We start from the raw sequence: 22033 nt of genomic DNA on the forward strand, positions 1-22033 counted from the left end.
GACCTATGAAAGGAGCTGCAGCTGCCGGGGAGTGACGGTGAATTGAGTAGTTGCGAACCAGTGGGGAATTGAGTCGTGAACCAGTGGAGTGCAAGGAGTCGTAGTCGGAAGCGACAGGGAAGAGTAGTCGGGATCGACGGGAAAAAACTGGCCTTCCAGAGATAAGCGGAGCAGCGACGAAGTGAAGCTGGTGCTGAACTAAGCTGTGTTCTACTGCCTGCAGTAGAGTCTGTTGTATGCTGCTGTGTATTATGTTGTATGCTGCACTTCTCAGCTGAAGATAATCGTCTTCTGTGCTGTATATAGTTGTCGTCTTTGTGCTGTCCTGTGTGTCTTCGTGTAAATAAACGACGTTGTTTTATTTTCTACTTCCGCCTGGTGAATGAGCGTTCATCACACCATATAACTTCCACTATCCAAACGAACCCCGGAAATTTCGTAACAGTAAATATTTTGAAAATTTGTAATAATTATAATTAAAATTTAACTTTACTAGCAAGCAATTATGATTATTTTTAATTGCGTCTATTTTTAATCTGTTTAAGCCAGAGAGAGTTTCTCTTTATTAACTAAAATTTAATTACTTCGATCTTAGATTGAAATCCATAATTTAGCTGATAGAAAAATTAAGGAGATGCACAACACAAAGAAAAAAGCGGTATAAGGCTTCGGAAATATTAATTGTTGCGTATCTATCAAAATTTGAATCTTAAGAGCAAGATATAAAGAAAATTAAATTGAAAATTTCAGAAACTCTCGATGTCTGCGAACGAACTGGTCGCCAAAGACGGCCAGTGTTTTCAATAAAATAACCTCTTAAATTTCTTATCCATTGCAGCTACATTACCTAAAATATCGCTTTCTAAGTATGCCCCACTAAAACATGTATTAAGTATTGTTATATTATATTAGAGTGTGTGTGTGTGTGTGTGTGTGTGTGTGTGTGTGTGTGTGTGTGTGTGTGTGTGTGTGTGTGTGTGTGTGTGTGTGTGTGTGTGTGTGTGTGTGTGTGTGTTGGTAGTCTACCCTACTTCAATACAGGACAGACCGCCTAATCTACAGCTATCAGATTTTTTACAGATATAATTTGGAAGATGGTAATGTCTTAATCGAAACATTTTTTATTTTATTTTATTTTGAAATTTTAATTAATTAAAAAATAATTAAAATTTTGAAATATTTTTACCATAACTTCAATAAATATTAAAGAACAAAATCATTTCAAAAATCAAATTTTCAATGATACCCATTTAATAAACGTGAAAGTTTTTCCTGAATTTTGGCAAATTTTTTAAAAACATTTTTTGCTTTAATTTTTGACGTTGTTGCCCTGAAATTAAAACCATTTCAATTATTTAAAGAAATATTTACTATCATCATACCTTACTATCATCTTTTCCATTTTTTAGAGCTAAGGAGGAAGAATTCTATTTAACATATGCGCAGTTTGTTTCAAAAACGAATACAAAATTTGCTATTACGCCTTTATTTGCGCTATGAATATGATGTGATGGGATTGACTTCCATTAGGAAGGTTCATGTGCACAATGAGCAAGAACATGTGTTATACTATTAAACTTTTGTGTTATAATGACGTGTCTCAAACTTTGCATTGAAGTATTGAATTTTTAGTATTTAAATTAAGCAATTAAAGTAACTTAATGAATATTAAGTTATTAAAAACGCAATTATCACTTCGAAAAACTTCAATATTTCAAGTGTCCTTTCTGTTATTATAAGGATTTAAATAACAATAGATGTCCCTAATAGAATGTGTTATATAAGGAAGATATTAAATAAATATAGAGCGTGCACAATAAGTTAACTTTACTCCGTTTTAATGTTCAGGACAATTTGGTTGTTTAAAAGTAGCTTCTTGAAGAAATCGTGGACATGAGTTACATCTGAGAGATTTAATTGAAATTAAATTCACCTAAAATCCGTGACGAATCAAATTGATTACCAAAGATGGCTAGTATTTCATAAATTTCTCCATTTCAATGTGTTTTACAAAATTTTTTAAACTGTTCACTGCTTAAATTATTCATTAAAATAAAATCAATCTGCCCTTCTGCTTTGAGCGTGAAGTAACAATACTCAAACTTAATTTAATCAAAGTTTCTGAAAGAAATCATTTGAAAATGTTTTAGCATCGAAATAAATAATATTCCTGAAAGTTTTTAAGCGTGTCATATCTCGTAAATTTATGTTATTTCTTTTGGCAACCATAAAAAGAAAACGACTTCAATTTACTAAAACGGCACATTTCATCCAAAAGATCGTTTGCGTTTTTTTTTTTTTTTTTTTTTTCTGATGCAAATGGCCCTTTCTTTGCTTACGATTCTTATCTTAATATTCTGGAAAACATTCCGGCAACATTCGCTTATTTCAACTGGCATCAGAAATGCATTAAATGTGTGCGATTTATGGTGCAGGTAAATTAACTGATAAGAAATCTGCGCAGAGTTGCTCGCAAAAGAAGCGTCATCAATAAGAAGTTAGAACTTTTGGGAATTAAAAATTTTCGGTTACATCTGCTACTTCTGCGTTTATAATGGAAGGATGATTTTCCCGAATTCTTGCATGTTAAAATTATTTTTCAAATAACTATCAGAAATTCCCCGGATGTTGAATCGTATTTATAGTTAAATTAGTTAATATAACCGATGTTGCTCGTGTTTAAAAACCTTTATGTATAATGTTTCAACTTAAAACCTATTTTTTGTATAAAATATTGTAACATGCAAAATCTTTTTATCATCTGCTTTTAAATAAAATTAGAATTATCAGTTGGGCCAGAGAATTCTTATAAACCACTTATATAAGTTATCTCCATAAGTGCCGGCGTCCTGACATAGGGGTAGCGCGTCTTCCCCGTGATCTGGGCTTCCCGGATTCGAGTCCCGGTTTGGGCATGTTTGTTCTTCTGTTGTTCTATCTGTGAGATGTGTGAATGTGCCCTCCTGTAAAAAGGGGTTGTGCAAGCGAATGAGTGATGCGTGAGTGGCAAAGTCGTACTCTTGGCCCTAGTTGGCGCTGCTATAAAAAATAAGAGACGTCCCCCTCAGGCTTAAATCGCTGTCTTCGTAACAGTGGGCTTGTCAGTGGCAAGTGCCATAAGAAACAAACAAACAAACAATCTCCATAAGTTATTAATATTTGTTATATTAGTAACTGAATAACATTAGTATTGCTGCCGATTTTGTTAACAAATGCTAAGTATAAGAAAGGTTATCTTCAATTGAGGGTTTGATTTAAGCTTAGTTTCATGTATGGTTAAGTTATTGTTTTACGACTCATAAAAGTTTTATTAAAAAAGTATTCAAATAAAAAATTTAAAAAGTAGTGGTCTAGGTTCAAAATGTCAAAAAAGATCAAAGTTTTCTACTTCTGAATATGTCTTATATAATAAATGTGCAAAATTTGGTTGAATTTCGCCCATTTTTTTAGAAGAGGAAGAAAAACAAATTTGGAACATACTTACATACGTACACGCATGTAGTACACCTACAAACAAATATATAAACACGCATCAGGTATCATCTCCATATGCACCTGGTATTTTTCATGGCACTTGGTTCGTCGCTACCCTTTAAATTAAATCCAAATACAAACCAATTTTTAAAACTGTAGTGTCAATTTAAAGATAAATTGCTTTCTATTTTAAAGGTATTTAATAATAGTTAAGTTTATTTCACCAATACGTTGGTATCTTATTTCTTACTTGCCGCCTTTGGTGACTATCTCATTCGCCCAGATTGACTTTTTAGGCTGTTAATTATTAATTGGAATGCACATTTTTAGATAATTTCAACATGCTTTTTAATAAGACTGAAAATCATGAATTTGGTTGAAGAATTCTAAGAAAATTACAATGCATGAAATTTAATAAAAGCGGAAGCGAAAGCCATATCTCTGAAAAGAAAGCATTTTTTAAAAAATCTTAATTTTAACATTGGCAAAAGCATGAGATTTAATGTTTTCATTGATGAATTTGAATTTCATAATAAAAATTATTATAAATTTTGCATTATATTTAAAAGTTTGCGAGATAATATATTTGGTTGATAAGGTCATCAGATTCAAAAAAATATGCCATTTTGATATCTATCTAGCTATGATTAAGCCTATTTTCGAGCTTTATGGAGCATTTTTGATACCTAATTTTTTTTATTTCTTTTAGATTCTATTTCCTTTGAGTGAACAAAGTTTTTAGTGCATTATTTCTGAAGTATTTCTAATAATAATTTTAAGTTTCATTAAATAATAAAGCAAATACAGCTCTAAAAACGTTCATTGATGCGGTCTGAAATGCTTTACAGAGATTTGTTTATATTTCATTGTTTTTATTTGATAGAAACCAATAAGAGTGTCCTGTTAATCTGTGTCACATACCTCAGTGCCTTATATATATACTAGCCGCCTTTGGCGACCAGCCGGTTCGCCAATCTTAATGTTCGTTTAAATTTTAATAATTAAATAGGTTTAACCGGAGTTTAACCCCCTTCTTCGCCAAGTTGCGATAACGCACCAAAGCTGGCAATCTTTATTATGCACTATAATTGAACATCTGCTTCTTTGCTTTTGAACATTTCGCAAGGCCGTTGTTTGCGATTTTTAAAAATTTCGCCAAGCAGGGGATAAAACTCCGGTCGTACCATTAAACATTTTACGCAATTCCAACTTTAATAGATTCTTCAGCAAAATATTTTAAAACTTCAAATTTTGATAGTCATATAATTCACTCATAATATTATAAAGGCCTTCAGTTATAGCGTGATATATATCTCTCTAATTTTCTGTTACCCCTCGTAGAAATTATGCTTTAAATTACAGTGTAAATGATTAATCTGCAATTAATATAATATTTTTTACTGAAACAAAGCATTTTTTTTAATAATATGATTACTGATAATAGAGTCACTGAGCGTTTAAACTTTATGGTCACTAAAGAATATCTTTCTTAATTTATGTAATATCTCAAGAATTTGTCAACAAAAATTTCTCAGATTCATCATGAACAGATCGATTCATTAACAATGTTTAATTTTAAATGCATCAAACACTAAGAAAATAAAATGAATCGTTTAAAATAATCGGTCGAAAACAGGTTTAAAAAAATCTACTTAAAAAACGATGTACTTAAAACTATAAGCATATACAAAAAATATATAACTAACATAAATACATTTTACTTACAAAAGCATGCAACTAACCTAAAAATAATTTAAATCGTCCGTTGGTTGTCATGCCAACAATCAGAACAATGCGCATGCGTGGATTTTCTTCGCCAGTTACGTCAACGCAAATGCGTAAATTTTTCTACGCCAGTTGGGGTAACGCTATGCAGATTAGACATTTTTAATTTCCTTTATTCTGTGTTATTTTAATTCAAAAGTACTTCAGAATGAATGTGAAACATGGATTAATTAACAATGTTTAATTTTAAATGCATAAAACATTAAGAAAATAAACAGAATCGTTTGAAATAATCCGTCGAAAAATGTTAACCCTAGCCTAATTACTGTTGGGAGAAAAAAACAACTGATGCCTTACTTATTTGGCGATGGGGAAAATGGAAGATTTTTTTGGCGGAAAAGTTGGCGTTGGGAAAAATGGAAGATTTTTTTGGCGGGAAAGTTAGTTTTTAATTAATAATGGACTACCCCTAACATTTAGGGGGATGAAAAATAGATGTTGGCCGATTCTCATAGATACCGGATAAGCACAAAAAATTTCATCAAAATCGGTCAAGCCGTTTCGGAGGAGTATGGCAACGAAAACTGTGACACGAGAATTTTATATATTAGATAATGATATCTCTTAATCCAATTTAAATCCTAATTAATTTCATAATTTTTATGTTAACTTAGCTCATATTAACTTCATTCTAAAATGGTCTTTTATTTCTTGATCCAATTCCCATTTTTTTAATTAATTTATTCAGTACAGGCTCCATAAAACTGCTCTTTTCAGCCCTTGTATAAGTCTACATGTATAAAAAAAATTTCTATTAAAATATAAGTCTACATGTGTCAAAAAAATTCTTATCAAAATATCATAATAAAAACCACTGAAGGGAAAAATTTGGCTCACTTTTGCTCTTCTGTTTTTGTATCGCGATGCACACTGACGTATTGCTAACAGCCTTTTATCTGTATAAATTATGCCCCAGGAATAAAATAAACCGAAGTTAAAAATTTCAAGTTTTTTTCTTCTAGGCTATGCATCTGCTGAAATACGTTTATATAGAGAGAAATATAGATATTATTTCGTATATTCTTATTTGACCCAAAAGACAAATAATTTTGATTCATAGAAAAAAAAACTATAACTTATAAATTCGTTTTTCACCGAAAAGAACTCAGCTATATTTTGTAAATTCGTTTTTATATTTGCTCTTTTTTCTTTTTCAATTAAACAAAAATGTTTCCCCAGATCTACTTTTGCAGTTTCCTAGCATCGAATATCTTTTTTCCCATTGGCTAATGGAAAGTTACAAATCGGGAAATAGCAGATAAAATAAATGGAAGCCACTGCTATTTCCCGAAACAATCCGTTCCTTACAGCTAATTGAGCAAAGTAGCGGAAAAAGGGTTTTTTATTTGTTCCATTTAATACGTTATTTTTTTATCCTTTTCTACTTTTGATAATAGTAGAAATGAATTTGTGATGAGAAAAAAAAATGTTGTAATTACTTTCTGACACTGGATATTATTTCAGCAGTAGAAATAATTTATGCATGAAAATTCCAACCCATTACAGATATTTCTAATATCAACATTTCATTTTGCCCAAAAATAAATTTTAACTTTCCTGTATTCGAATTATATAGAGAATTAGTGAAAGTGGTTTTACGTTTTCTTATATGGAAAAAGTTGAAAACAATAAAAACTGTGGAAGACTAACTCATTGGTTTTGTGTCTTTGCACAATTCCATTATTATTCGTGAATTTTTAACCAAAAAAATCAAATGCGGCTTCGCAAGCTCCTAATTCACCTGATATGGCACCATGTGATTTTTCTTGTTCTTCGATTGAAATTACCTCTTCGTAGTCACCTTTTTGATTTCAATAATAAAAGAAATGCATCAAACTTTGATGGGATTTCACGATAACGACTTTAGGAATTTTTTGATGATTTAAAAAGTATTAACAGAAATCCATTGCAGTCATAGAGGAGGAGATGCAAAGAATTTTGATTAATGAACTGATACTTTTTGATTTATGCCACTATTGTGGGTACTTTCTGATCATAATAATATAATCAAATCTTATTTCATATCATACAGATTTTAAAATTTCAAATACTTATCGTTTTGTTTAAATGAGAAGATGACAACATAAAACTTATCGAATACTTTGATTCTCTTTTAGAAAATTTTAGAAAAAATAAAAAAATAAAGTATAATGGTATTTTTACAACATTTAAATGTATCTTAAAGATTTGTTACATTTAGGATAATGCTTTAAGATTTGCTATATTTTTTTTCAGCTCTTTTGGGCGCCCCTTAGAAATCTATTTATTCCTGGTTTCCTCAACTGCTGGCTCGCGAAACATGCTTTAGAAAATATGTTTGTGAGTATCTGAAACTTCATTTATTTTGTTGACAAATGTTTATAGATTTTTTTCTTTCCTATTTATGAAGTAAATAAGTATTATAGTCACAATTTTGTATATTTATGATTCATTTTATATACTATATTTATTTCATACACGTCACTTTCTATAATTTTCTACAGATAAAGAATTTTACCTTCATATGTTTTCATAGTCATTTGAGAGAAAAGTTACAGGACCGTGGTAGCTTAATGGTAAATTATTGGCTTCGGAACCGTAAGGTTCCAGGTTCGAGACCCGAATTCACCAAAGAATATATATTGTATAGGGTCTGATGCAGGTTAAATATGGCGCAGCCAGATGTTCTTCTGTTGGTGTGGGACGAAAGTTTGGAGAAGTACCAGCTCAGGTCATGTCGTCGTCTGACCGCTTTTCAAAATTCCGAGGTCCACCCCAAAATATCCCTAATATTTCTTTAGAAAATAGAACGTTAATATAACAGAACTGAAATTAGAAAAGATTTTCACCATCGGAATTTTGATATATTTGTATACCTATCTGCTTCCGCACAAAATGGTTTTTGATTGAATGTTATAATATCTATCCATGTGAACACAATTATCAAAGAAACGGAGCTAAATATATAAAATCCTTGATGTTTTCATATTGTCTAAATCATGGATTTGCTTGAAAATTCACATGAAATTCTTCAATAGGAACCTCTTTAAACGCATATAAAGTATATTCTTGTTAATACTTGATTCATCAAACATGTATATACAATTTGAATAAATCTTCGCTGATAGTAAAAAAAAAAGTTCGAATCTTTCATTGTTTTTGTCCAGTGTCTTCTTATGTCACTAATGAAATAACTAACATTTTTAACCTTTAACTTGGCTTTTGGGATCTCCTTTAAGATGATTAGACTACTTTTGAAATTATTAATTCTAGTTGGACTAGGATTTTAAAAATTTCATTTCGTATTTTCTCGCAAAGAAATACATCGGAAAATGAAATCCGATGTGTGTATGTTTATGGAGTAACCATTTCAATTCATCTTGAACTATCAAGGAAGAGTTATCATTAATCAAATAGGTGTAAATTTATTACAAGGAAGTATAAATCCGGTGGGAAGAAAAAAATGATTGCAATAGTTGAATTTAATAGGCTTTTTGGTGTCATTTAGCCCTGACAAATTTTTTTCATTTATCATACAACTACAAAATTATTTTTTAAATAAATTAAAACTGGAGCCGAAAAATTTACGAAACTAAAACTGAATCTTTAAAAAGGTTATTAGTTAGATTTTAAAGTGGTACAAAAATGGTTTTTGTGCTATATATATACCTCAGAACTATATTATACTATCCATGAAATGCAATATGTATGATTTAAATAAAAAATCGTTAAAACCCTTTTTAAGACAGATCGTGAAGAAACTGAATTTGACACGTATTTACTTCTTGGTTAGTAAATGCTCACTAAAATTTTACTTTAATTTTTAATCACTTCTTAAATTAACGCTGCGTTTACACTCTGCCAGTTATAAGACGGCCAATAAACAGCGCATGCGTAGAAAGGCTGAAAAATGCTGTTTGGTCGATGACAAGTAATTGTCCAGACGGGACAACAACACGCCTCTATATTGTATTTTCTCTTACTGCGCATGCGTTTGTAATATTTGGCTGTTTTTTTTTTTTTTTTGCGTGAAAAAATTCATTGCTTATTATAGATTAATTCCGACATTTTTTGCTCTTTGTTCTTTCTAATGTGAGGTAGTGTTTTTTTTTAATTTTATTTGCCATTTCTTTTCTATAGTTTTCCAAATTTAGGTATGTTGATCTTTTTTTATTTTATTTTACCATGTTTCTTTGTGTAAATATCTATCATTTTAATACTATACACAGTGAAAAAGAAAAATGCAGGGAAGCCAAAACGGCAATTTATAGCCAAGCATGGAATGTCTGAATCTATATTATGAAATTGTAGCAAACATAAATCGGTTCCTTTCTGCGCATGCGCTGCTTACTGGCCGTCTTATGAATGGACGAGGGTAAACATGGCGTAAGATTAATAAAACTTTTTGTATTTTTCATTTATATTCATTTTTGAAACCTTTTTATCGAATTTTCAATTTTTAAAAAATTTTTAATGTAATTTACAATAATGTTTTGTTTCATTTTTTTATTTACTGAAGTTATACGCATCATCTTTATATGCCATATTTTTTTTTTCTAAACTATATATTTAAGAGCAAAGATTAAAAATACAATAAAGATTGTTGAATCAAGTTTAAAATGTTATTATACGACTGTGTTTTTTTTTTCATAATTTTATTTCAGACTTAAACTAAATAAATATTCACTTTTAATATAATAATTTGTATTGAATTTAAATGAAAAACATTTCTCGAACTTTCATACATTTTTTTTTATAAATGTATTTTTTTAAAACATTTCTCTGCGATTTATTCATTTGAATTTTAAAATAAAAGTGTGTCGAAATATTAAAAGATTAATTAATTTAAAAATGATGAAGGAATTTATTCATGATGGAAAAATTATCGTCTGTTTCAGTCTTAAAACAAACAAATGAGGATATTAAACGATGAATCGATTTAAAATTCTCACGAATAAAATTATTATCGTCTGCTGATTTAACCTACGTAATTTCATCAATTAATCTACAAAACCTTCATGAAAAATTAAACAAAGGATCAAATACTTTATCTTGAAGTAAAGTCGTTTAAATTTTCTGCACGAAGGAATTAATGCACAGAAAATACTTTCTTTTGTAAGTTATACTTTAATATCTTTAAAACCTCCCTTCTTAAAGTTAATAAGGAAGGGAAAAAAATACCCTTCCAAAATATATTTATGATCTGAAATTATGTTTTAAAATTCAATTATTCTTTTCTTATTCAGAATTCTTTAATGAAATATTTTTAATTTTTGTACAACTAAAGCGCGTTATACGCTTTAAGCTCTTGCGATGAAAAATTAATTAGTTAATATGCATATCGATATAAGCCGATCATTTTCATCAAAAATTGCTTTAATGAAATAAATGAGGTTTAATGAAGTTAACTGAATCCATTAATCTCAAAATATATCTTATGTCATAAATTTAAATTTTGGAAAGAATTAGAATATTTGGAAAAGTAAATGAAGTGGTAGGGTTGATTAGATAGATTCATTTATTTTTAAACATAGAGAAAAAAAATAGCAGCTATTATGTTGCTTTTTATATCGTATTTAATCTGGGTTTCACGACAGAAAGATTTCACGATTTTAAATTAATTGTTGTAACATTAAATCATTAATGCCATTTATAATCGTTTGAGTTCGAAAAAGCAACATGATTTAATTTAGATAGGATATTTTTTAGATTTAAAATTGTATAATTAAAATTTTAGGTCAAACCTTGTCTTTTTTAAACCATTATTAGACTATGAGGATGATATCTAATCAGGAATATTTTGACATTAGAAAAATGATATTTGGCCCTGATGGATTTAATGTCCACCAAATCCATGTGCAACATAGTTATTTCTTAAATAAAATCGAATCTCAAACTAGAAATGTACCATTAACGCTGTGACTTATGAATTGATTCAGATATTTTAAGCAAAACTTCAGAGTATCAACCAACTCATGGAATTAGTCTATGAATAAATCAAATTTATCCGCTGATAATTTCAATCCATCACAGGTTTCAACTATCTAGAAATTCAGTTGACTACCAAGAGTTTAATCTAATTGAATTGTCGTGAAATTATCAAAATGTAGAAAAAAGTTACATAACGGCAATTTTATTAATATAAGCTTTTGGGATTATTATTCAAAATAGATCACTGTTTTTGGTAAACGGTTTGAACCCTTGCATTAATTAATAAAAAATCTTGTTGGTTTTCCTCTAATTGCTAATATTGTAATTAAGTTGGTGATCAAATTTGTATTCTCTATATATATTATACATTTTGTATGATGTATCCTTTTATTTGACTTAATTTGTTGGAAAAGAGTCCTTGTTTGAATCTTCGTTTGAGTTTTCCACCTATTATGTATGCCTGATATACCCTTTTAAATTTATCCCATGATTTTAGAAACACCCTGTTTATAGATTACACGAAAAGATAAATGAGCATTTTCAAAATTTTCATATTATTGTATTACAAAATGCAGTTCTCATTTACATTACAACTGACATTTGTATAAAGTGATTGATTGCTAATGGATGTTTTTATTCCTCTCTCAGAACGACCTGCACCGGGCCATGCAAAGGTCTCAATCCGCCCTTTCCCAAAGACTTATGGTCCTTTCAGCAACACTTCTGTGCCTCATCTTCACGAGGTGAGCATGCGCAATGGATAACAGCTTTCTGTTTTTATCTTTTATTGTCACAATTCTGATAGCAGAGTGCCAAGATAAATAATCCGCTTTTAAGTTATAACCAGGGGTGGTCTCCTTAAAACTTTATTGCTTATTTTCTAATAACAGTGTTATCTCAACGAACGGCTTACGTGATTTTGGCGTACAATAATTAGGAAATATCAAAGTTTGGCATGAATTTAGCATTTTCACTTCATCAATTGTGCATCCTTGGCGCATAATATTTAAGCTTGCATTCATATACAAAATAAAATTATTTTTATATGTTCTATACGGCATTCGTTTCTTCACACCATTTCAGTAACGATAATAATATTGAAAATGTATTTGAATTGTCTGTTTCTAGTAGCCTTTACTTCGCCAATAGCTGGTAACATTCTCTGCCCGTAGCGTTACTGAAAAATTCATTCAAATTCCCATCAAAGATGACTCCCACTGTATTAAATATGTCATTCCTTCAATAATCAATTTTCTAACTTAGGAGGTTAGTAATGGTTTGATTTCACTAACACTTTAAAACTAGTACTACTATAAGTATCCACACTAGTAGCTCAACAAACTTTTTAATAAGGTTTCTGTCTTTTCATAAACTGCATTAATGAAATATCCTTTTATTTCATTGCCCTCAAAATATTTGGTACAATAAGGCAAGTTGTTTTAAGGTTGGCTTCTGTTATATTAATGCAGCCAAAGAAAACAAATTAATTATTATCATCCTCTTGAGGAATAATAGTATTCACCTTACTTAGAAATGCACTTCAAATAGAAATTTAAAGGGTGATAAAATATTAGTTTAGCTTTTTAACTACGCGTAAAATTATGCACATATACGATGCCAAACACAATACCAGTGATAGTAATAAAGGTCTTTTTCCAGAGAGTGCTTGGCACGGATTAGGGTGCAATAGTTATGAAAAATTGACCTTCGGCGTGGACTTAGTATTTTTACCATACCTTTCGTGTATCCTTGGCAAGTTTTTTGGCGATTAATCTCTGGCATGCGGTCAAATTATGAGGAAATCGAATTTGTATTTTAGACGCGTTTTTCCCAAGCGATTGAAATCAAAATTTGGCACAAAACTTAACTTGTAGTCACAAAATTGCATATCATATTTGATATATTATTGTCACTGGGTTTTTGTGTTATCGCGTTTATGCGTTTCTGAAAGTACAGATAGACAGAACGTCAACTCCTTGTTTGGATTTGGCTTAAAAATTGATATGTATATGTACAATAGATGTTAAATCTGTGCACCGAATTTTTTCTGTCTAGCTTATTGTTCCAATTAACGTATATTCAGACATGCGAACAGACTGAACGGATTTAGCCCAAAATATGATAGAAATCGGCAAATATATTATAAAGACCATATCTCAAATTTCATTCATCTAGCTCAAAGCGTTTTTGAGTTACTTTTTTCTCAGGCTGATAGACATGATGCCAAAAATGGTTTGTTTGTTTTTAACTGGAGGAGATTTGAAAAAGGAGATTCGATAAAATCGAATTTATATATATATATATATATATATATATATATATATATATATATATATATATATATATTCGATTTTATCGAATCTCCTTTTTCATATATATATATATATATATATATATATATATATATATATATATATATTGATGATTATAATACTTTTCCTATACTTTTTATGCGAGAAGTACTCATTTTACTTTTTCCTATACTGTGCATGCAAAAAAGTAAAAATGAAAACAATCCGGAGTTAAAAATATATAAATTTGCTGATGGATATCTGGGCGTCTATTGGTGACTGCTATGTATAATAAAATGTAGCAAATATGAAACCTGGTTTTACAATCCTTAGAATGCGAGGCAGACTTGAAGTCGCCGATTGACGACAAGAAGTTAAAGGTTTAAATCAACAATAATTTTTTAAAGTTTGAATTTGGTTTTCAGTACTGCAGTAAAACACTGCAAACTTTTTTTTTTTTTTTGCCGAAAGTTGCGAAGTCAACGCAAAATTCGTAAAAAGATTCTAAGTACATTTCAATTTGCATTTGTAAAATTTTAAATTTTATACATCTTTATTTCTAAATCTTTTGACTAAAAAATAAATTACAATATCTGATAAATATTTTTTATAAAAATTTGATTGAATGATTAGTTAATAGTTATAATTAAAATACGAAAAAATTTATAATTCTATGTTATTTCGCAGACGAATCCTAACATTTAAAGACTGGATAGAAATATAACGTACCTTTTTCGTTCTGAAACTAAATTATGTTGCCTAGGCTATTGCCAAATATTTGGATAAATCATTTGATAAATTTCAAAACTGGAAGAATTTTGCTTCATACTCCTTTTACCCCAAAATAAAAAAATAATAATATTTTTTCAGAATTCTTTGTGCTCTTAACTGATGTTTTTTTCTCTCACAGGTGCTTTTATAATATATTTTATACAAAAATTCAAAAATACAACGTTTTTTTACTATTAATTACACATTTTTCCATCGCATAATAATCGACAGCCGAACAAAGAGTTTAATCTCGGAGAAAATTAAAATCGTCTGCCAGGTTTGCACTTGCTCAAAGATAGTCTGCTGCCGGTAATATCTTCTGCCTGCCGATGTAAGCCATTAAAAGTGTCAACATCTTTGGGAAGAGGGTGCAGGTGTTGAAAGAGATTTAATCTTTGTTCCACTTCACTTCTACTCCTTTTGCAGTGATTATTTTTCAGTGAAGGGCTCGTTCTTCAGGATAGGTAGTTAGGTAAAAGATTCGCGTTTAATGTCCAGGTAATGTGTGTCGCCTAATGCGTCTTGAGAAGTATTATCTTTCAATCGTGGATAGTTCATTGCTTTCTCGCATAAAAAGAGATTTATATAAAGAAGTAGGCGAAAATGTAAAAAGAGAATTAGCTTCAAAATGTTCGATCTGAAGATTTCAATGAATTCCTAAATTGTTAATAGAAAAATATCCTTTGAATTAAAAACAAAAAAAAAAACTCTTTTGATGTTATTGTCTGGATTTCTGTCTACCATAGTTGTGTATTTTCAACCAGGCAACTGCCTAAAGTTGATGAGCTGAATGAACTTCAGAAAGGTCTATTAAAAGATATTTTAACTTATAACAAATCAATAAATTCGTGAAAAACCGAAATTTATGAATTATAAAATATTAGTTTAATATAATTGGTCTGATATAATATGAAATATAATCTAATATATATTAAGCATAATTTCTCGGTTTTTGTCTGTTTTATTGTATTCATTTGGTTCCTTCTACATTTATAAACACCAAGCGTCTATTGTATAATAATTGTTCTATTTTGAATGTTACCAGACCTTACCTTGAATGTACCCACGGGGGTGGCGTACTTCCACCATGTCGGAAGCTTTTCATTCTCAATTACGAGGTCCCCCCCCCCCCTCGTGGGACTCCCATGCAAGTAAACAAGATGACATATGAAGGAAATTTTGTGTAAAAGTCGTGTTACTGATACTGTAACTTTGTATCAAACCATGGTTTCAATCTGTTGACAAAAAGTTATCAAAACGCATACACTGTTTTCTTGACTATTCTGCAAATCACAGAATGATCATTGGCGAGATTCTGAATGTTAAATTTAAGCTCTCTTGGCGTGAATGTAGGCGAGAAAGCTTTGAAAAAAATTACTTCCGTTGGCCTTCGATGAAAATGTTGTAATAACATTTTTCATTATTTAGTTTTTATTTATTTATCTTTTTTGTTATAAGAGACTGAACATTTCTGCCTTGTGACTATATATTGTGATTATAAATATTTATTTAAAATTAAAGATCCATATTTCATATTAAAATATGCGTAATTTTTCGGTTACATTGTATTCTTTCAGTTTTGAGTTGAAAGTGCGTTTCAGAACGCTTATAACTTCAAAACAAATCCTATTTTGAAGATAAATGATGAGAAACTTATTTTTTATTCCATCTCTTTTCCACTCTCGGAGTTCATTAATTCTGCTCGAGTCAAAATGATAAAGTGTTTCTTTGAAAAAATATATTTATCATTTGAAATAGAAAAGCCTTGCTGAAATGAAATGAAAGATAAACACCAATAATTTACACTTGACTTATTTTGGTAAGTCACGTGTATAAAACCTGAAATCTCTATTTTCGAGTCATGACTTGTTGATGTTTTCTCTCGAAAGAATTTTAGATTAATTTTCTTGAATTTAAAGAAGGCGTTTTAGCCGCACTGCTGCTAGATCTATCGCCTGAAGTATTACCAAATTTAACGAAAATATTTATGACAACATAAAATAATAAATGCATCAAAAAATATGCCAATTTATTTATATTAATATACTTAAAGTATATGTTTTGTTTCTTTGTTGTCTTTGAAGATTAATCCATTATTATAAACATTATGAATTTTTGAAACCATTTTCTTCTCAAATTTAACATCAGACGGCCCAAATGAGTCAGGTTTAATCAAAGTTTAACTAAATTCGTTGACAATTGATTTATAAAATCGTTAAAATTATGCGTTTTGATTGAACGTATGTATTAATGTATAAAATTACAAACTTCGGCACAAAAGAAAATATTGAAAAAGATGATAGAATTCCTTTTGTATAAACATCAATCAAATCAAGTTTTTTTAAAATTGAAATCATTGAAAATTTATTCAGTTTCACTTAATTCAATGAAAAATATTATTAAAAATGCTAGGATTTGAGCTCTCCGTATCACAGAAACTTACTTTGGGACTAAGAAAAGAAGACGTAAAAGAATTAAATATGATAGAAATAAGTCAAACAGAAGGTTTAATCGAACAGAAAACAGGTTTAACCATCACCAGATAGGCAATAACTATAACTTGATTATAGAAATTGATGTCCCTATTATCCTCTACTGTTATCTGACAAAAATTATTTGTCAGATAACAGTTGCATCACCTGAAAAATTACAACATTATGTTTTTACGAATATCAATATCATTTAAATACATTTTTTTTTCTTTCTTTCTAATAATTTTTAAACTTTAATTTATACTCTTTTCGCAATAATGTGTTCTATGTTATCATGTGATTCAAATTTAGCCATTAACATTCATTTGCGTGCTTTTGTCATTGTTAAAATTAAGTTTAAATATTATTTCATTGAACATTAACTTTGATTCTCATTTTCACTTTTATTTCGTAGTATTATATGTTTTTTTTTAATTTGCACTTATAGTAATTATAGTAAACTGATTCAATTAAATTCATGTTTTTCAGTCTTATCAAGTATCAAGGAAGAATTTTTTAAAAACTTCATATTGATATTTTAAAGCTTAAAAAGTCAGAAATCTAAGCAAACAAAACTGGTCACCAAATGCAGCTAGTTATATTTTTTAATATGTTATATCTGTTTCGGTTATCACACTAAGTAGAAAGATTGATAAAAAATCGATCCTAGACAGATTTCGCCCAAACTCTGCAACTGATATGATTATAGTATTAAAACCATATTACAAATTCCATCTATTTAGCTCGTTGTACTCATAGTCGTTATATTCGCATACATATGAGCGAACCAGAGGATAGATTGTTTTTGGATAGATTTATTCCAAACCTGATACTGATGTAAAGATAACACACCAAATTTTATTCATCTAGATCTTCCAGTGTATTCAATTATCACGTTTTTAGACAGAACGAAAAGCTGGCAAGAGATAAAAATTCCTAAAATGTTTTCTTTTACGGGCGAGGAGATTTAAAGCGTAACAATTTTCAAAATCTGGATGTGCAATTTTTTTTTCTTTTTTGATAATTGAAATATTTTTATTTTATATATTAACCCTTTCTAGGGCAGTGGGAAGTATGCTTCCCACCAAATTTATCAATCTTCGTATGAATTTATGTAGGTTCGCATCAGTTCTGACAATTTTTTTTAGAAAGACAGAAACTTAGATGCTTTAGTTCTTTATCTCAGACAAAATGATGTGTCTTGATTTGTTACTTAATTATTAATTAGCCAAATTAATTAATTAATCAAATTAAATTTATCTAATAAGCTAAATGAATCCCTTTTCTTATTCTAATTTCAAGCCTAAAAATATTTTAACATAATATGACTAGAAAGAAATTGCCCTTTAAAGGGTTAAAGTAAAAATTTATAAGCAAAATTGTTTCAACTTTTATTACTGTATTATAAATAGTTTGCTTTAATAGATTATTGAGCTTCGTTTTCAACAACAAATCAGCCATATACACCTAGCTATTTATAGTTTAACAGTTATGCTTTCATACGGGAATCAGCACCAAAAGTGCTAAATTCAACTTTTTTTATTACCAAAACATGTTCTTCGTTAGAATCTATACCGAATAATATTTAAACAAAAATTTGTGAGAAGAATGAATTACAGAAGTGTGTATTACATATATGTGTATTCATTCCAAATGCACATTACGAAACGAAATGAATAACTTACGCAGGAAGAAAAACGCAGGACAGTATTTGCTGCATAGTTGGGTCTATCAATGCAGTTCTATCCGAATATTTATATGGTATACCCAGAACTAATGAATCTGGAGTCCCAAAAGCACTCCTGTGTAACTTTTCGTCCCATGGGATGGCTGATTCGATATTTATGTAAGAAATATCTGCCTATCTGTTATGTCCAGATACTTAGTGATTTATTGCTCGGTTTATTCAAATAATGGGTACTGAGACTGAATTTAGGTATTTATCACAGTAAATTTGTTTTCAGCATAATATTAAATGCTCTGATCACCTGTTTTTTTGAAAAATTTGACTTTTCCTTCTAGACGTTTTGTACGAACCGCTGCTAAAGTTTGTGCCATTTCAAAAACTTTTCCCACGTCACTCTTTTTTAAAGTGCGGCGTGGATTTGACGTCATACTTCGAATTCATAATTCTTATTTTGATGAAAAATAGGTCTTACTAAAGAAAGTTATAAATATAATTCCAAATTTTTCTAAGTTATATTATTTTTTATCTTTATCATTTGCAAACTAGATAAAAAGAAATGCCAAAATAAGTATTGTATTCATGAAAAAAATTTGAAATCGAGATTTCAATGAATCTTCGCGTTTCATAGCTCTTTAAATGCAGAAAAAACATTTTCACTTTTTCGTCTGCAAACTGTAGAGCGATTATTGCAATTGTCAAAAAATTCGCGTTCAAACCAACATGTTTTATATTTTCCTGAGTTCGAAACAACTCATTTTTGAAAATGTCTGGCTGTCTGTAACAAATATAGCTAAAACACGATTTGAGGTACACAGATGAAATTTGGTATAGAGCTTTTCCACCAAATTTGTAAATTGCTATCAAATTTTGAGCAAAACATATTCAGAAGAAATATATATGTAATATAATTTGACACAACAATTACAAAACTATTAGAGCTAGATGGATAAAATTCGGTATACAGATTTAACATGTATAGTGAAGACACCTATCAAATTTTGAGCCCAATTCAACCTGTTGGTTGACCATCTGTCGGTCTGTACTTTCAGAAACATGTAAATGCGATGAATCGAAACTGAAAATATTTAAATATACCAAACTTGGTATATTATTCTGTGATTAAAAGTGTAGTTTTGTGTTAATTTTTTGTTTCAACGTGTCTAAAATATAAATTATATTTTAGGACACTATTAATCGCATGCCGCCGGCGTCTTTGCATAGGGGTAGCGCATCTTCCCCGTAATCTGGGCGTCCCGGGTTCGAATCCCGGTTCGGGCATGGTTGTTCTTCATCTGTGTTCTATCTGTGAGGGGCAGATACTTAGTGTGCCCCCCCTGTAAAAAGGGGTAGTGCAAGCGAGTTTCATCTTCATATGAGCTAGAAGTCAGACTTCTGCCCTCGGGTGCTCAGGGGTCTTTACCCTCAGAAGCTACTGCACCCCCTTTCCGAGGTAACGCGGACACGACATCATCATCATCAATTTCATGCCAGGGAATAACACCAAAGATCACACGATAGATTTAGTAAAAATAATAATTTTATACCAATGGTTGATATTTCATAATTATTGTACGCCAATCCCCTGCAAGGCGCTTTCTGAGACAACACTTTTATTAGAAAATATGCGAGAAAGTTTTGAGGAGATGACTCCCGCTGGTAGAAATTGCATTTTGCTGACTCTCTGCGTTTCTTAGGAAATGAAAACCCAATCAGCAACAGGTGTGAATCTCCAATATGTATCATTAATATAAAAATGACTGCTTTCTCTCAAATTTTGAAGGAAGTCCATCTAAGGAAAATATATTTGTTCGTCTTTTCACTTGTCATGTTGTTGCAAATGTTAGGTTAATTTGATTAATCGATGTTTATTAATCATAAGTTCTGTTAGTATTAACAATAACGGTCATGCGATCGATAAATCGATTAATCACTTTGACCAGTTATCTCTATTAGTAATAAAGGTGTGTGTGTGTGTGTGTGTGTGCGTATTGAAATAACATGGTTGTTTTAATAACTTTAAACTATTTAAGGTGTACGTACACACTAGAAGGTTTTTTTTAACTTTAAAAATCCAGTTTTTTACAGTAGGTCATTAATATATGTTTAAACTCATTTCAGTGAGAAAAAACCATATTACATTAATTATTAATTAATTAAATAATATTTAATGAGCTAATGAGCCTATTTTTTGAAACATGATATCTTAAATTTTAATTTGTACAGACATACAATTCTAGTTGGAAATGATGCCTAATATGAGTCTTCATGTTATCTGCCTCAATCAAGTTATAAAAATATACAGTTTTTTTTAACAATTTTTTGATCAACGATGAATAGAAAAAGCGAGATTTTTTCTGTCATTTTAACTTTTAAATAGCTATTAAAAATTTATTTCTATAAATATAACTTTGATTGGGGCACAAAACATCCGCTATTTCATGCATATTATTTTGATATATAAATAACTGTATTTGGTTCATTTCTTGTTGAGTTATGATTGTTTGAATGAAGCAACATAGTGGAAAAATGTCATTCTTCATAAAATGAGTTTTAAAAACACCGTAACTAGAGTTTTTAATGAAAGCACCTCCAGAAAAATAATTATAACTCGAGAAATATTTTGAATATTTCATCTTGGTATCGTTTGAAAGCTAAAGATCCGAGAACATTATTAAGCAATTTAAAAAACATTCGATATTGTGAACGATTTTCGAAGTTTCAATGAAATTAAAGGCTTCCAATAACTGGTCGCTAAAGACTGCTACTTAGAAATAATCGCATTAACTTTAATCTAAACACTCATTACCAGTGTCAAATTAAGATGGAGCAAATCAGAGCTTTTAAGTGTCAAAGATATTGAATAGCTAGATTGAATACATTAAGCGCATAGAATTATAATTAGAATTGGAGATGCGTTTCCAATGTTTGACCCAATCACACAAAGGGTGGTCCTCCAATCGGCTAATAAATTTCCGTGCCTCTCAACATAGTTAAATTGCAATAAAATGACAATGAAATTCCTTTCATAGGCTTCTCATCATGGCTGTAGGTATGTATAAAGTTACATCCCCTCCGTCATAGGATAGACTGTCTGTCTGTCTATATAAATGCGGGTTTGTGAAGGAGATCAGCCATACACAAAACAGCGACAACTCAATGTCTGAGATAAATGTTATTAAGACAACATATAACGAAACATTTCAATATTTACACTATTTACAGTTATGGTATAATATTTAATTAGGAGCAGGGTTCACCTGAGATCGGGACGCCAGACATGGCTAAGCTTAAAAGGGGTACGTAAAGGGAGTACGTAAACAACGTCAAACCTCACTCGCCCATTGCCGCTGGAAAAATTGAGTGTTTCTCTTTTGGGAGCCTCTTAGACTCTTGAACGTCATATACGCGTGAACTATTGGATGCCAAAACCTCGCCAGATCCGACCTGACATGATTGGCGCCACCATCTCTTACAATTGAAACCAATTAAATACTTCAATCAATCACCGTCCGTGAAACAAGTTTACAGCCAATATCACTTACTACATGTATCACATTTCGGATCCAGTCATTGAAAGAAAGAAACAAAAAATCCATGCTTAGTTTTCTCCAATCTGCTATGAAGTATTAAATCATTACATCGCG

At 30.1% G+C, this 22033-nt stretch overlaps 1 protein-coding gene across 1 annotated transcript in view; it reads left to right on the forward strand.

The window, feature by feature from the left end:
• Positions 1-22033, forward strand: part of LOC129957325 (potassium channel subfamily T member 2-like) — a gene marked incomplete at its 5' end in the record, with an annotated part of 365616 nt that overhangs the window by 266415 nt on the left and 77168 nt on the right. The window contains 2 exons of the mRNA XM_056069596.1: positions 7495-7578; positions 11818-11912. Coding sequence (XP_055925571.1) covers positions 7495-7578; positions 11818-11912 — 179 coding nt within the window. The remainder of the gene's footprint in view (positions 1-7494; positions 7579-11817; positions 11913-22033) is intronic.

The sequence above is a fragment of the Argiope bruennichi genome, chromosome 11, assembly GCF_947563725.1.
Source record: "Argiope bruennichi chromosome 11, qqArgBrue1.1, whole genome shotgun sequence".
Lineage (NCBI taxonomy): Eukaryota > Metazoa > Arthropoda > Arachnida > Araneae > Araneidae > Argiope > Argiope bruennichi.